This window comes from Temnothorax curvispinosus, unplaced genomic scaffold (genome assembly GCF_003070985.1).
Source record: "Temnothorax curvispinosus isolate PA1 unplaced genomic scaffold, ASM307098v1 QBEX01002923.1, whole genome shotgun sequence".
NCBI classification, from domain to species: Eukaryota; Metazoa; Arthropoda; class Insecta; order Hymenoptera; family Formicidae; genus Temnothorax; species Temnothorax curvispinosus.
The window spans coordinates 27886-44898 of record NW_020212703.1 but is presented as its reverse complement, the minus strand read 5'-3'; the positions used below and the strand labels follow the sequence as shown (position 1 = coordinate 44898).

At 33.8% G+C, this 17013-nt stretch overlaps 1 protein-coding gene across 5 annotated transcripts; it reads left to right on the top strand.

Moving 5' to 3' along the window:
• The first annotated feature begins 1481 nt into the window (after positions 1-1481).
• LOC112452069 (facilitated trehalose transporter Tret1-like) lies at positions 1482-16748 on the top strand. 5 transcript variants are annotated; one of them, XM_025012098.1, is made up of 7 exons: positions 1482-1690; positions 2469-2620; positions 4678-4809; positions 12909-13114; positions 13710-14123; positions 14509-15086; positions 15253-16748. In XM_025012098.1, exons 3-7 carry the CDS (start codon positions 4730-4732, stop codon positions 15577-15579), a joined length of 1605 nt encoding a protein of 534 aa, XP_024867866.1. In that variant the 5' UTR covers positions 1482-1690; positions 2469-2620; positions 4678-4729; the 3' UTR covers positions 15580-16748. The 5 variants fall into 5 exon arrangements, with proteins under 5 accessions (XP_024867866.1, XP_024867864.1, XP_024867862.1 ...); XM_025012096.1 differs by having other exon boundaries at positions 1482-1701; positions 2291-2620; XM_025012099.1 differs by having other exon boundaries at positions 1511-1573.
• The last annotated feature ends 265 nt before the right edge of the window (positions 16749-17013 follow it).

Sequence of the window (17013 nt, the reverse complement as noted above, 5' to 3'; positions counted from 1 at the left end):
TTATATATGCGCACATGCAATCTCTGACGCATATAAAAACGAATAATAAATTCAAACATCGAATAATTTCAAATATAATAATCATACATAAGATCGAATATATATGTGAAGAATATATGTGAAAAGAAAAGAGAAATAGCGAGAAACGAGAAAAATATCGAGGAGATGTAAAAATAGTCAATGAAACTTGAATATTGTCTGCAATTGATTTTTTCATTGGCAATGTTAGAAATAATGCAAAAATGTTTCCTAGAATAGATTTCAGACAATGTGCAGAAAACAGTATAGTAATACGTGATAAATAGCGGCATATTATTATCATTTCGCAACGGTACATCAGTATTCTCATCGTATAATCCATTAAATATAATCGGTATGGGTAATTACGAATGCGCACGAACTGTCTTTTACAAAAATATCTAAAATTTAACATAGATATAACAAACTTAAATTAAAAGCTAATTAAGGCAGTTATTTTCGTACCTCCATTTCATTCATATCTCCATTTTAAATATTAATGCTATAAATATCGTTATATGAATGCGATTGTGTATATCTATTTGTGCTATCGGGGGCAGATAGTGCATTTTAATTGTTAGAAAGGAGGCAAATGTTATAATTCTTGTATGTTGAAATTTACACAAACATTTCGTCTGATATCTTCTATTGATAATTGTACTGTTGTTAGAACTGTTAATTAGCAAATTTCTCACTTATTATTATAAATTGCTACAAATTAGAGCACTATCAAATAGCTGTTATTTTTTATGCAGTTAAAAGCAGATAATCTTTTATTATTACACTCCCCGGAAAATTCTACCCCTATTTTATATACTTTTGGTAAAAATTCGGTCAAATAGTTCAAGAGTGCAAAAGGACATACATACATACATTATACATACATTCATTTTTATATATATAGATATATAAAGATTGAATTAAATAAACAACAATTATTTAAATCCTGCATAGATTAGAATAAAATATATATATAATGTACAAAATAACTTAAATATAATATATTTTTATACATAATATTAATGATACCTTTATAATAACGTGTTAATATACCGATTTCGATACAAATTCTTCGAAAAGTTTGATAATATTCTTGAACAAAAATGTAAATTTATATCTTATATATATAAGAAAAAATATATTGTCCCACATCCCACATCAAAGGTCAAAAACCTTTTTTCATAATATTTTAATTAAAATGTTCCGGCGAAATCCTCTTTGGTGCAAACGCTTCTTATTATAATGCAAAGAGACTTGATAAAATTAACATCCTTAAATCCAGCGATCGCTTGGTCCCACTGTCCGCTCCGTTCTCCATCGCATTAACGGTCCTGGGTCGCGTATGTACCGCGGGTGTAATCACGCTCAAATGACCGAGGCGAGAGAAGGGAGGTAGAGAGGTCACGCGTACGAGCGTGTACGTACTTATTCGCCTACAACCTCTGTCAGGAGGAAGGCAGGTGTCGAAGGAGGGAGCTCAAAATCTCGAAAGTGCAGCTAGCTCAGGGCTTTCGTGTCGCGCGACGTTTAGTCTGTCGCGGTGTCCCGATCTAATGTAAACCGGCAACCTTAATTCCGATTTCTCTAACGCTTTCTACTCCGTGATTCCCCCTCTCGGATTTTGTCGCGGCAGAGAAGCGAGAATTATATATCTCTCCGCAACGAAACTCTCGTGTGTAAATGGTATTCTTACGTTATTCCTTTTTCCTTCTTGCGATCCAAAATTGGCCAGATAATGTAAGAGAGAGTTGCTTCTGATGTTAAAAAGGAAAGAAGAAATTGGAAAATATTTCTACAGCTCGCCATCAAGCCGCTCCGAAAATATTCTGTATGAAGATTTAGTTTGACAAACAAATGTGTGTGGGAAGAGAAGAAAGTGCGACGTTCGATTGGAAAAATTTAGAAAAATATAAAGACAGTTTCTGACAAACGAGAAATTCGTTGAGAATTAATTAAATAACTACGAGTCAATTGTTTTGTTCATAGTAAAAGCGAAGGACACAATTATAAATTGATTTTATGAGAAAGGTCTTACTTATAATTCTCTTGACAATACTAACTTCTTAATAGCACTATATATCAAACTTATCGTTAAGCTAAAAAAGCAAAGTTCTGAATTTGAAAGTGGTAATTCTCTTTCCGATCAATTTTACGTCCTACAAGGATAAAGGCCACGAGAATTTCTAACAAACTATAAAGTTTCTCCCCGAGGAAAGAGGAAAAGCGATCAAAGTGAAACAAGCTTATAAATCGTAAAATATCAAACTGTTAGTACAGGCAACGAAGAGTAATGACGAACATTGCATGCATGCAGGGGTAATCAATTCCTGTTCAACTGCGTAACAACATGGAAAATCCTTGCAGTTGTTACTTATTTGTTCGATAAATAGCAAGAAATATCGTTACACGTAATCCTTTTTGTGAAGTCGGCATCTTATTCTCAAAAACAGAAAACTTTGACAGTTCTGATACACCCGCAATAGTTCCACTTTTCGAAACGCTTCAATCCGACGAAGAAATCGACGAAGCTGATCGACTTTTCGTATAGCAGAAGAAACGACGGAAGGGACGTTGATCCCTTAATTCTGCATACAATCTCCAGGTAAGCACAACGGGACTGATATCGAGGGGAAAAAACCTGGTGACAAATATCTGAGCAGGTATTATAGAATTTTTCGGAATGGATTAGTTTCGATCGAAATTGTTCAGTTATTTCCTAGATTTCTATTGTGTTTTGTAAAGAAAACGGAATAATTTCGATCGAAATTCTCTGAATCGAAATTGATCGAGAGAAATTTATTCCTCTGAGATTGGATACTTAATGAGTTAATTTCTTTCATTAATTTCTTCTACAAATTTCTGCATCCATTGCTTCATATACAGGATGTTACCGACAAACTTTATTTATAGCCTTTTTGCGATGTTTGTAGTTAATTTTTCTTTGGCAGAACTTTGATTGGATAACATCTTTTTTCAAAACTTCATAATTCTTAACTTAAAGACTAAGCCTTCAATTAAAGTTTTATTAAAGTAACTTCTACTTTATATTTTACACCCAAGTAGCACATAAAAGTTTTAAAACGACTACGCATAACGTTGTTGCAGCTGAAACTGCATTTTTATCTAGCACAGTTATCACACCGTCATTATGACGTTTTGACAAAGTTGTAGCAGCAAAAGTGAGACAACATGTTTAGGCTTTGAGGACGATGTCGCAGCCGTTTTATAGTTGCGTTGCCGCACAACTATTTTACTGTGAAGAAATTGTCACAGCAAGTGACAGTCGGAATAAAGATAAACAAACCAATAAACAGAGAATGTTATATGTAAATTAATATTTAATAAAAATTAATTTAATTTAAAAATTACGTAAAAGTATTATTGAAAAAGGAATTTAAAAAAATTTTGTTTTTATTCAATTGAGATTGAATAATCGGAACCTTTGCCACGCTAAAAAAATTTAATTAATTAATAAATAGTAATTAATTATTGCAAATTATTGTAGTATAATGTACATACAGCATAAGTATGCTAGCTCAGACGCAAATTCATAAGTATAACGCATGGGTCCGCTTGACCATCGTTGATACATGCTAAGTTTAACTTAATTAAAATTGATAGTCACTTTACTCTTCGCTTTCGCTGTGACGTATAAATTATAGTCAGATTACAGCTATTTTGGCTGTATTTTAGTTTCTACATTACTGCTTTTCCCCTCGCTAAAATGGCTGCGGCTATAGTTTTGGATTTTCTGACAGCTGTCACAGCGACTTTACAGCTGTTAAAACAGTTAAAATAGCTGTGGCTGCATTTTGACTTTTTTATTAGCTGTCACAACGACTGTACATTAATATAGCTAAAATAACTGTGGCTGTATTTTGACTTTTTTATTAGCTGTTACAGCTAAAAATCTAGCAAAATACAACATTTGCTGCCAAATAGTAATTAAGGCTGGCAGGACGTTATACTAGCCACATTTTTGCTGTCGCAGCGAATATAGGCAGATTGTGTTACTTGGGTATATATTTATTGAGAAAAAATGCACTCTAAATTGCATAAAGAATTCATAAGTGAAATTTTTATTGCGGAAAATTCTCTGCATATGAGGTTTTTTTTTAGTGAGTCACTTATTGTAATCGTGAATAACTAAGTAAAGTAAATTGAGCGCATAAAGGCAGTCAATAAATCATTAATCATATATATATGCTGACAATCTTGTACATTATACCACAAGTGTCCCGTCATTTTTTTACTTCAAAGATTATGAAAAGCCGCAGAATAAGTTTCCATCGATCCTTTTCGTCTCATTTACATTCGTCTCTAGCATAGCGCGAGATATTTATATCTGTCGCTTCCATTTTTCACAATTGCACGCTTATCACTTTATGCAAATATGGATGCTGAGACTGGATATGTGAACATCAGTTCGCTAAACTCATTATGGACATTCGCTCTCGCGTTTCTTTGTATAAAAGAAAATCCGCTTGCGACAACTTGTCGCAAATCTCTTCTTGCTCACGTTCTACAAGCCCATTATAACAAGCTTCAATCGATCGTACGCTGGGAATGGGAAATAAATGGTGGAGGATCATAATTATGGCTTCGCATCCTCGCGATCGCGCAAGAATCTGATTGTACATTGTTTTCCTTCGAGAGAAGGCCAGCCTCGTCGTATCGGCCGCATCGTCCTTCGATATGCAAGAGAGTCGATATGCGTGAAGACGAGAAAACTGAACCACGAGCAGGTCCGACCGAAATGGCAGTTTCCGAGCGCGCGGAGAATGGAAAGAGGTTTGTTCATACCTTTTGGGATTTTGTGCTTTACATTTAACCCTAGGAATACATATTAAGTTTTTGCATACGTAAACCACACTGGGGTCTGAGAAGTAGCACCCCAATGGTACTTTTTTCATTATAACTCTCGAGAAAATCACCGTATTTGAATCACTTTTTTTCTTTCGATCGTAAATAAACTAAAGAATGCATGTATTCAGAAAAAATTTTAATTACTCATAAATGCAAAAAAACGCCATTTTATCGTAATTGCTTGAAAAATTCATATCTTTTTTGCTAATGAAGATAATCAAGAAAACTTTTTAGATAAAAAAAAAACACATTTCAAAGTACAAAAACATTTGCCTCTTAAATATTGGAATATTATCATCAAAATTGCAAGACTCCAAAAATGACGAATTTTTACATTTCTATTTCCTGGCAATTTTGCAGACAGGTATAAAAGTCAGAATTTTTGTTAAATAATACAAACTTAATAACTTGTCATGCATGTTTATTAATAAAAAGAATAAAGACTACAAAATATAAAAAAAATCAATTATTCACATAGATTACGTCAACTGTTCAGTGCATTGAGTAAAACAAAGATCGAGGATTTTTGCACAGCGGGCACGCAAATTGAGTCTTTTTATCCTTTCCACGTGGACAAAATCGCCTTTTGTTCTTTTTTTTTTCAATTTGGCATCATCTTTACATTGCACATTTTATCATCCACGTTCTCAATGAGTATTCGTACAGATGTACGTAACGTCATCGATTGTAATTGTCGCATCATAAATTTAATTAGCTTAACAGATAAATTTTCTAAAAATATGGCACGGAATTGAGCACCTCTGCTATCTTGTCGAAGCTACGAGTTTTCATTATTTACTTAGAACAATATGCAAGTGTAAATTATTGGTATACTTTATGTTCTAAAGATCTCGTGCTTAAATCTAATAAAACCGATAACAATATTTTCATGAAAAAATTATAAAAATATGATCAAATATTGTTTTGAATATAGATTTACACTATATTGTAATTTGTAATATCTCTATATTGTAAATCTATAAACTCGAATAAAATAAACTAGAAAATATATATACTTACTTGCAAAAAAATGTTGCACAAAATACACACTGGGCTCCGAGAGATCCCAGACTTATTTTACGTGTTAATTGTCGCAAAGCTGACGAGCAATTGACTACTCCAGCAGCTGCTAGCTATTGAAAAGACTTCAAATTTTTTTACATCCACCCTCGGTCGTATCCTTCCTCCCTACTTATTCATTCTATACCAATGGTAGAGTTTCAAACTTTAGCCTGAGATCTCGGAGACCCCAAATATTTTAAGATTAATGTGAAGTTATTCAGATCTTTCTCTAAAAAAGTCTCTAGATAAAAAATTCTCCAGAAATATTAATTTTCTAAACAATAAATTTATTCATAAAAAGATAGATACGCACAGAAAAGATGGGAATCTTATTATTATTCCATATGCACATTCACAAGATAAATAGCACTAGCAATTTTCTTTTTTTACTGACCTTGGCTTATAGAACTTTGTTCAACGATAAATTAATAATACCGTTAATAGAAGATACCGCCGCGCTTAAAGAGCGCTTTTCCATATCAAGCCTTCAATTATGTAAAAACGTTGTGTAAGATTCCAGGAAATACAGTAATTGTGAGATTCTTTCAGTAAAATAGTATTACTTTATTTAATTTAAAAAATTGCAAGTTTATGCCATTTAATCTGCAAAATGTCCTCTTCTTCTTAAACGATATATTTCCAGTGATACAACTGTCAAAATTAATATATCAGCCATCCCCTTATTTTAATTGATGCTCATAGCTAAAGCTGAATCGACAGATCTTATTCATATCGCATTTGCATTACACGACAGTTTTATTGCAAATATATTCAGGATGTATATAAGGAACTCGGCGTTAATAATATGCAAACGAAAACAAACTGAGAGTCACGAGAGTTCATTAAGTACTCAAAATGTGGTTTACGGACTTTACGCAGATGACTTCCTGATCGTGCGCGAGAACGTATTAACCTTGAAGTGACGGATCTAAAGAATTAAAAGTACGAAATCCAAGGTGTCGGTGCCGCATCTAATTGGTTTCCATCAGGGGGACCCTAGGGGGGGTGTAGGGAAAAAAACGCGTCAATGACATAATTTCGCGAGCTTCCGCAAAATCAATGTGTTCAGCCGCACAATCGTTTCTCGGGCTTTGTCGAACGATTAAGTATGATGTAGGCTAATAACATGACAAGTAGCTTTTACATTTTACCTTTGCTTAACGCGTTTGCGTAAAAGCATATCAAAATTTGATATGTTGAGTTAAATCGACAATTTATAATGAAATTTAAGAGAGTCATGATCGATTACGATAAACAATTTTGTAAATAGGAAATATACGGTTGGGCTGGATCTTTTGTGCCTAATAATATTATTCGTGTGAATTTATGTATATACTTCTTCGTTTTAGCAGACTATGCTTACTATCGGTCTTGAAAGAATAGTACAATCATAATTAAATTAATTAATTTAATAATACCGATACTAATATGAATCTTTAGAATATGAGAAATATAAGATATGGAAAATACGGAATAAGGTATGAAAAGATAAAAGAATACATGAGGTACTTTTATCACGAGCGTGCAGCATAAAATTACAACCTTGGAACATCGTAAATTTCTAGCTTTAGCTTGACATTGCATTTCAAGACCGATAGTAATGGCGCGTAGTTTGCTAAAGCGAAGAAATATACATAATTTCACGCGAATAATAATATTATAGGCACAAAAAATCCAGCTCAACCGTATATTGGTACATTTCCTATTTACTGATTGTTTATAATAGAATTTGTTGTTATATGATCATGATGTAACATTAGCCACGAATACAGTTGTTTATTATTCACTCTACTGTCTCTAGTTTCACCAATTTTATTTGAAAAATGAAATTTAAGTAATTTTATCCAGAAATGTAAATGTAATAGTAATATTCTTTTATTATTTAATCACAATTAATCAATAAAAAATATTAAAAAACAAAAGTTTTATACGTAAATAAAATATTTAAAAAAGTAAAGTAATTAATAAAAGCAAGTAAATTAAAAGCGAACAACTGGATGAACATTTCTCATATAGTAGCTCGACGTTGCAGTTCGATGTAATAATTACGTTCACATCCGCTCATTAAAATTTATAATGTTCCAAATGATTATGAGTTTATGCTGTATGCTCGTGATAAACGTACCTCGTGTATTCTTTTATCTTTGTATTTTATTATATAAAAAAAAAGAAATAATATTATGAACTCATCTGCGAATATAAATTTTGCCGATTTAGGTGAAACTGCAAGATCTACGAATATAAGTTTCGCAGACTCAGGTGAAACTGCAAGACATTAGGAAAATTGCAGGAAGTAAGATATTATTAAATTGCCAGCTACTTCATCATGCCTAAAAGCTCTGTCGTGTTTCACGAGACCTACATTATTATGCGTGTGTCACGGTTACTTACATAACACACATATTTTATATTTCGCGTAAGAACGAAAATCGTCAAACATGTTATCCTCGAATTTGGTGCAATTATAGAATATAAGCGAAAGGTACTTTTAAGCTGTATATCTTATCACGAAGAATTTTCTTAATTAAAAAGGTTTATAAAATGCTCAATAAAATGCAAAAAGTGTCAACCAAGTGGCATTTTTTACCTTATTCTAACTATAAATTCAATTTTAAATTTCCAAAAATCTTATTCGATTTTTCACTGCAGACAACTTCTAATCGCAATGACCGATAAGCAGAACGTAGTTTGCTCATTATAGATTGCGGATTAGATAATAAAGATTCAAATTGAAATCCGGATATGAATATGTTGAGAGAGGGGATCAAGAGATATGGTCATGTCATGTGCCACGTGTATATACGGCAGCAACGGAACAGACGGAGTGTCTATACACGAGCCACTTACATTAGATGAGTCGAGGTATGATTATTAAATCTCAATAGTGACGGACTAAGTTTAAGAAAAGATTTACGTTTAAGTTTTTTTTTCTATTGGAGCATGAACAGAGATATTATAAAGCAATGTATATTTAAGAAACTACGTTATCATTATCATACACCTGTCTGTACGACGTAGCTTAAAATATTTTAAAATAATTTTAAAATAATTAGTTAACATTATGATAGTATGGTTATTATTTTTATCTAACAACGGCAAGTTTTCTGCGTTGAACAACTTTTTATTTTAATATTTTTTGTTTGTGTTATCATTTATTTTCTTTGGTTAAGCTCTTCGCTTTATTTAATTACTCACATTTTCAAGAATTTCTTATGGTAATATATCTCTAAATATCACATACATATTTTTTCAGATATTTGATTTTACAATCATATTATAAAACAATAATATACTTTACTGGATATTTAATATTAAAGCATAGTAATAATTGAAAATTGCATAATGTGTATAAGTTTTTATTTGACACGATTTCGTGATACCATAACTTCTTTTTAAGAAAAATAGATTTAAACAATAATATTTAATTCGGACGCTGCGTCGTCAATAAAAAAAAAATCATTAATTACAAATCTCAAGACTAATTATCTTAACGCCAATCGCTATTAAGTATGATATCATCTTCACAGCAGACTATAATCTGCTGTTCGCAAATGGGTCACTGACCGACAATCTCATTGTATCAATGCCGTCTTCGTGTGTTGCGATTAATTAACATGCTGCGCGTCAATCGGAGCTCCCTGCGAGACAAAGCTAGCTTTGCATTCGATCAGGTGACGGCGAGAAATCTCATTAATATAATAATCGCTTTAGTAATACCGCTGTAAGTCTCCGAAACGGCGAGACGGCTGTTAAATCGTGTCGTTAAAAACCTTGGACAATAAGCGCTTCCAGATATCCCGGAAAACTGCACTTTTGCGAACTGGGCTTGACCATTGTGCGACACGTAACGACATATAATGCGTATAATGACGCTACTAATAGACGACGATAGAATCTTCGCTCGGCTATGATATCAACGATACTTATCCGCATTTGAGAACTAGTTGACACGCGACTGTAATATAACTCAGACTGTAATATAACTGGAGATAGAACTATCATGAGACGACGTTATCTATGAGGAGAAGAAAGACACAGAGCAAAATATTCACCGAGCGTGTTCCTTACGTATTTAATGAATGGAAATCTTATTCGCGGATCGTTTAAATCTCATTAAACAAATTTTCCAGTGAAAAAAAATACGGGGAACGTTGCATAATAGTAGAATTTCTGTAAATATAATAAAGTCGGCTACGAGCAAACATTTGTTTTTTTTGCGTAATTTATCTAATGTCATGAACATTTCGAAATAAAACAGACACATTCTCATTCTTTAAAAGTAAACATTACGCAAATATTCGAATAATAGAGCATCCGGATAACGGATCATTCTAATAATGGAGCTTCGAATAACAAGCGTTCTGTTACATCCTGATATTTTTTGTTACGACAAAAAAAAATGTTACGCAAAATAATGGCAAAATCAAGTCATTTGCCGAGACTCGAACGGCGAGTCTTCAGCTAATCTTTTCGTACAATCTGATTTCCTTTCGCAATTAATGCCTTAGAGCAATTAATGTCCCGTAAAAGCGGAATGGCGTTAAAGTTGACGTACATTACACGCGCGCGAAGGACATTCGGTTGGCATATTTCATGCATAATTAAAATCACATCAGGGTTTGATCGATCGCTAAATATCGCTCTATATGGATTAATAATAAGTCTTTCGATAGCCATTCAATCGGGAGTTTTATTCATAATTTAAATGACGAACCTTTAAACCCTATCTACGTTTTTCATTTTCCAAACAGACAAAATTTAAATTCAAGATCATTAAAGCATAATAATAATTTGAAGTTGCAAGGATAATCGTTGCGCAATATCATTATTTTTTTTTACCATATAATATCTGCGCAACGCAAAAGGCCTACAGAATTAAAAAGTCATCAACGAAAATGACGACCAATCTACTTATTTCTTAAAAATTACTGGACGTCTGCAAATTATATTTATCTCAGACGCAGCCTGTGAATCTGTACGCGTCTTTGTATTTTATAGATTCCGTAAGTAATCGGAGACGTGAAAGGTTCGCGAGAGTACACGTGGGAAAGAACAAGGGATATATACATGTCCGAGCAGGTGGAAAACGGGATTGCGTTGCCTGATTGGCGATGTTACATCATCGCTGGGCTCGTTTCATTCAAAATGAGAGAACGGCATGTACTTAGTGAGCGACACACTTTGTTCAAAGCTAACGCAACGCATTATTCGTCGATTCACCAGAAAATGAGAAAAATACGGGAGAAATAAACCACAGGAATACGAGAGAACGTAAAAAAAATATATCTACATTCGTCTAACCGCGACCTCGCGTAAATAACTCATTCATACTAATCGTTCGCATTGTTCGCCGGTGTTTCGCGTAACGCTCGTGGCAACGATTTTAAACCGGCACGATTCAACACAAAAGGTGCCTCCAACCATCATTGCGTTTATGTAATTGTGCATGTTCTTGCACGTTTGCGCAATGCGATATGTGGATCATCGTAAACCGGTCCTTTCTCTCTTTATCTCCACACGAACATTCTTACGGGATCATGGAATTACTTTAATCTTATCAAATCCTTACGGTGAACGCGTTCCTTTTTTATTTTTGAATATATTTCAGAGATATTTCGTACTGTTATTCCAATTCATGAGAGTATCTTTTTATATTCTGAATTTATATTTTATGTAGATTCCAGACCGCAATTTTTTTTCATGAAATAAAATAAATAGAAAGAAGAGGAAAATCCTCATGACGTCTCTACTAGCAAACGAATTATTGACGAGTTTTTTATTTCTAATTTATTTACGGAATTCTTCACTAATCGTAATAATAAAAATATTTATATGACAGATAAATGTTGCATGTAAAAAAATGTGTAGATATAATTTATGGAAGTAGATTAACATAAGAGTATTAGCGTAAAATTATGCCTGCCTCGCAGTTATTTTGTTTACAGATGACAAATCCAAAACCAATTCATCAAAAAAGAAATTTGAGATACTTCTATAAATGTTAAAAGTTCATGTAGAAACATCTCAGAAGCTATTCAGATTTTTCTTTTAATACACGGCTCAAAGAAATAATGTAGGCTATTGGCACTTGAAATAACTGAATCTAAACCTCGCCGGAAAGGTTGTTGCCGAAAGCAACGTGATTACGTCAAGTGAAAGGTTTTGTAAACGGGAGCGTCGATTATGCTTTAACGAGGTGAAAGAATTGCGTTTCATTGAACCCGTGTATACTTTCCTATACACAAATATCCTACTTCCATTTCATGTCAATTGACATGTACATTATTCGCGATTATTTTATTTATATTTATATTAAGAGTAATGAGATATTTTCTAAAATAATTCATGGATATATATTTTTGCTAAATTTAACAACAGTGTTATAAGATAAATATTATATTTCAACAGTACTATTTGTAATAAGAATAAGTTACTTTAATATATATCTTTTCCCCGTCCATTTAATTACATGCATGTGTTTAATTATCTTGTAAATGAATTTATCCGGTATTGTGGATCTGTGGGACGGAACTCCTTCCACCTCGTCTACAGTTCATTTAAGACCTTTTATTCGACTGATTGAGAGTTCAATGTATGTACAATGTAGTGCACGTGGACTTTTAAAGATGTGTCGGGCATGTTAAATTCCAAGGCCGAGAGCGTCAAATAGTTATCAGTTCTAGAGGATGTTATTTTTAGACGAAGAATTTTCTATCTATCAAAAATATATTATACAAAATAAAAGTATATAATAAAAATGTCGACAAATATTACAAAAATTAACATGATAATTGTTATTCATTTAATATATGTGGAAGAAAAAGAGATTTCCAGATTTATCAATTTAATAGTTAATTAATTAATATATATATATACGGTGTTAAAAAAATTGGGCATTGAACTCAAGATTGCGTTTTCAGTAAAATATACGTTGTATTAATATTTTTTTCGCTGCATTTTAGGAACGATGAGAAAACATCAGTCACGGATGAAGTAGCATATATTTCCAAACTTCGACAAGCAGTACCGCAATGTTGTGCAGTCGGCGCTAAAAATTTACTCCTACTTACTTTTGGTTCAACCTTGGGATTCTCAACTATCCTTATCCCGGCGTTGCAGAGGGAAGATGCGGACATCAAAGTCACGATGGAGGAATTAACATGGATCAGTAAAGGGCCATTTATAAATATGGGGCGCTGAGAGATCCATACAATACATATAGAATTATTTAAAGAATTTTTGCTTTAAAATACAAATAGAATTTTTCTTCTGTCTGTCCAGAAGGATTTTTTCGCTTTTTTCTGATAAAACTCTTTCATTGTAATTTAAGTCAATATAAATGAAATTTCATGGTAAAAAAATTAATATTAGTTTACCACATTATATTGTAAATTATCTCAATATTAACGTTTAAATTATTATTAATATTAAAATTGAAATTATAATTATTAACTTATATGCACTTAAGCCGGTTCTACAATACGTCGCAAACGATGACAACTGCTGATTGAAAAGTGTTATTTCTGATTGCCGATTGCCAGTTTATTACTGTCGCCAAAAAAGTTAAAGGTTCGCCAACTCTCTTTTGACAACCGCAATTGACAAGCGCAACGTGGAAATAACACTTTTCAACTAGCAGTTGCCATTGTTCGCGACGTACTGTAGAACCGGCTTTATAGTTCAACCAAATGTTACATAATAGTCTTATTTATTATATCAATTATCGTCTGCAATGTTTTCACTGTTAATATATCCTCTTCCAGGCAGTTTGAACTTATTTCTCGTGCCGATCGGCTGTTTGGCGAGTGGACCGCTATCGCAGTATCTGGGCAGGAAACGGACGATGATGCTGGCGAATATACCATTTGTGATGGCCTGGCTGGTGTTTCACTATTCCAGCAATCCTGCGATGTTGCTCGCGGCGCTCGCGATGACAGGCCTGACGGGCGGCCTCCTCGAGGGCCCGGTTATAACTTACGTCGCCGAGGTGTCGCAGCCCTACCTGCGTGGAATGCTCTCCGCGACTTCCTCGATGGCGGTGATCCTGGGTGTCTTCACGCAAATGTTGAGCGGCAGTTTGACTCACTGGAGAACAGTGGCGCTGATCAATCTGACTTACCCGATTCTTTGTTTTATCGCCCTGTGCTTGGTGCCCGAGAGCCCGCACTGGCTCGCCGGTGAGTGATCAGTTAAATTATTTACTTTTTTCACAAATTTATCAAACTGTTAAATTATTTTATTATTTATTTATTATTCTAAATTATTTATCTGTTTATAAATATTAGCGAATTATTATTTATCTCTTTTCTCAAATGTAAGGAGTTATATAATTAATTTTAGCAATTATATAATTAAATATTTTAGCGGTTCAATAAAGTATCATCACTTGAATCTATTACTTTATATAAATCAAAACGTTTTTTCAGTTTTTTAACGAAACAGATATATGTATATATCTGGGCTAATCTCATATTTAAAAAAAAACTTTAAAAATTATTATAATAATAATTAATTAAAGCTAGTTTTGAATTTTGAATAATACAGAAACTTGATTCTTTCCAGTCAAGGGTCGTTTCAAGGAATCGGAACGCGCTCTCTGTTGGTTGCGGGGCTGGGTAGGCCCATCGCATGTGCAAAATGAATTTAATGCGCTCCGCGAGGCGATTCAGAAGCCGACCGATAACACCGATGCCGACAAGGAAAAGATTTGGCGAGCCTACACCAAACGGACCTTCTGTTTGCCTTTCTTTTTGGTCAGCGCGGGCTTCTTCATCTCAAACTTCGGTGGCTGCACAACTCTGCAGACTTTCGCCGTCGTGATATTCGCGAAACTGAACGCGCCGATCGACAAGTACACGGCCACGGTGTTCCTGGGCATCGCTCAGTTAATCGGCACCATAATCTGCGTACTGACGATCCACCTCATGGGGAAACGCAGGCTGACTTTCCTGTCGGTCGGCGGTACCGGTTTATGCTTCCTCGTTACCGCTATCTATGGTTATCTCAACGACATGGATTTCTTGGACGGTGTCAGATACAGCTGGATACCAACTACTCTCATGATAGGCGGAGCTTTCACAGGGAATCTCTGCATCAGAACCCTGCCTTGGATTCTTGCGGGCGAAGTGTTTCCCGTGAAGGTGCGTGCATTTTGCGATATTTCTCTTTCAGTATTTTTAAGTTTTAATCCTTTCGATTAAATTTCGTTTACAAAAAAATTAGAGACTGCATTTATCATTGGAACACTTTATTATAATTGAACATCAAATCTTTCTTGATCTCAAACGATTCCGAATTCGTCATCAGGTACGCAGCAGCGCAACCGGCGCGGCCGGTATGATCGCCTACGTCATGGCGTCGATCGCGAACAAAACTTTCCTCTACATGGTGAACGGCATGTCATTATCCGGCACGTTTTTCTTCTACTCTCTGATCAATGCTGCCGGCTTGTGCCTTATGTACCTGATATTACCCGAGACCGAAGGTAGGACCTTGCGAGAAATCGAGGAGCATTACGCCGGCATACAGAGTCTAAAGAATCGGCCGAAGAAGGAGCAGCAGGCCACCAAGGAACAATGGGCGGTCGCGAATCCGGCGATTGTATACGATGAGAATATCGAAAGTAAATTATAGAAATTCGGCTCTCTGGTAACTTCATGAACTAAATTATCACGCTGTTAACTATTGCATCCGGAATCTGTTCATGGAAAAGACTTATTGCATGAAAAATTTTATAACTGACACAATCCAACTCATGAAAGAGAGGTAATCGATTGTAAAGATTTATTTGATTGATGTTCATCTATAGTCTGTACAATGCTGGAGGAACAAGAATTACCGCAAATTAAATGGTTTTTTCCTAAGAAAATTTCCGGGAAAAGATTGAAGAACTAGTGATATGTTGAAGAATGTTAGGAAATAGTATTTCTATTTATTATTTTATATTATTTAACAGAGACGCGGTTGTCGCAAAGTGGTGCTGACATCATCGCTAATATTACTGACTAATCTTTAGAAACGGAGGAACTGATTTTTGGGTTATAAACTAGTCTCAGTTTCTTCCCAAAATATTACCTTTGCCACTGACACATACTTAAATAAAAGAAATTGAAGAAATTGATGAAAAAAAAACTTTCTAAAGATTAGCAGAATACTTGACACAGACTTGTCTTGTTGACTTGAAATTCATTTCTTCGTTACTGCTTAGGGAAGCTTTTACATTTTACGACGACTTTCGCATTTTTTTTATTGCGATTGGATATATTTATGTAGATTTAATAAAAACGAAAATGAGAATATACATATAACGGGGAGCTGAATAGAATTAAGCTTTAATTGTATTAGCCAACGCTGTTGCATATTATTATTCTCTGTGATAATTCGATGATCTTTAATACTAAACGTAGAATATATTTTGGTAAAGCGTAAAAGCGCACATATATATCACTATCATATTTTCAACTCGAATATCGCTTAATAAATGATTTATAATATTTATATGCACTCGTGTTGATAAAAAATCTTGAACAAAATAAAAATGTATTTATTACATGTTAATTTAGTATTTAGTTCCTTTGTATAATCTGTAAAATAAAATAAAGAGACTTATCGACTGTTATTAATAACATTTAAAGGAACAATCTATAACATGTCTTATATCATAAGGAACATTTGAATTCTTTCTATCACTGCTTTTACTTTTTATTTTTTGACATGTTTACGAGGCATGAACTCTCTCTTGATTTATATTTGGAGGGGTAAAAGTCATAGTGGTGTAAGTCAAATTTTTTTTAATTTTTTTTCGCGTGCATAGATGCAATCTATACAATATATAAATTGCATCTATGCACACAAAAAAATATTTTTAAAAATTTGTTTTACACCACTGTGGTTTTTACCCCTCCATTTATCGCGCTATATGCGATTGCGTTGAATACATACTGCGAGTAATGCGTTGTTGCGAACTTATATAATTTTTAATTACTGTTTTCCTTTGTTTAAATTATACCGAAGACGGTCTAAATATAGACCGAAAACACGAACACCCAGTTGGTCCTTTTATTTTAA

Bases quoted from the DNA above. Each gene is read 5' to 3' on its own strand.
- LOC112452069 (XM_025012098.1), top strand. From the start codon at position 4,730: ATGCGTGAAGACGAGAAAACTGAACCACGAGCAGGTCCGACCGAAATG. The intron at 4,810-12,908 runs GTTTGTTCATAC...GCTGCATTTTAG, and splicing joins CGCGCGGAGAATGGAAAGAG to GAACGATGAGAAAACATCAG. The intron at 14,124-14,508 runs GTGAGTGATCAG...GATTCTTTCCAG, and splicing joins GAGCCCGCACTGGCTCGCCG to TCAAGGGTCGTTTCAAGGAA.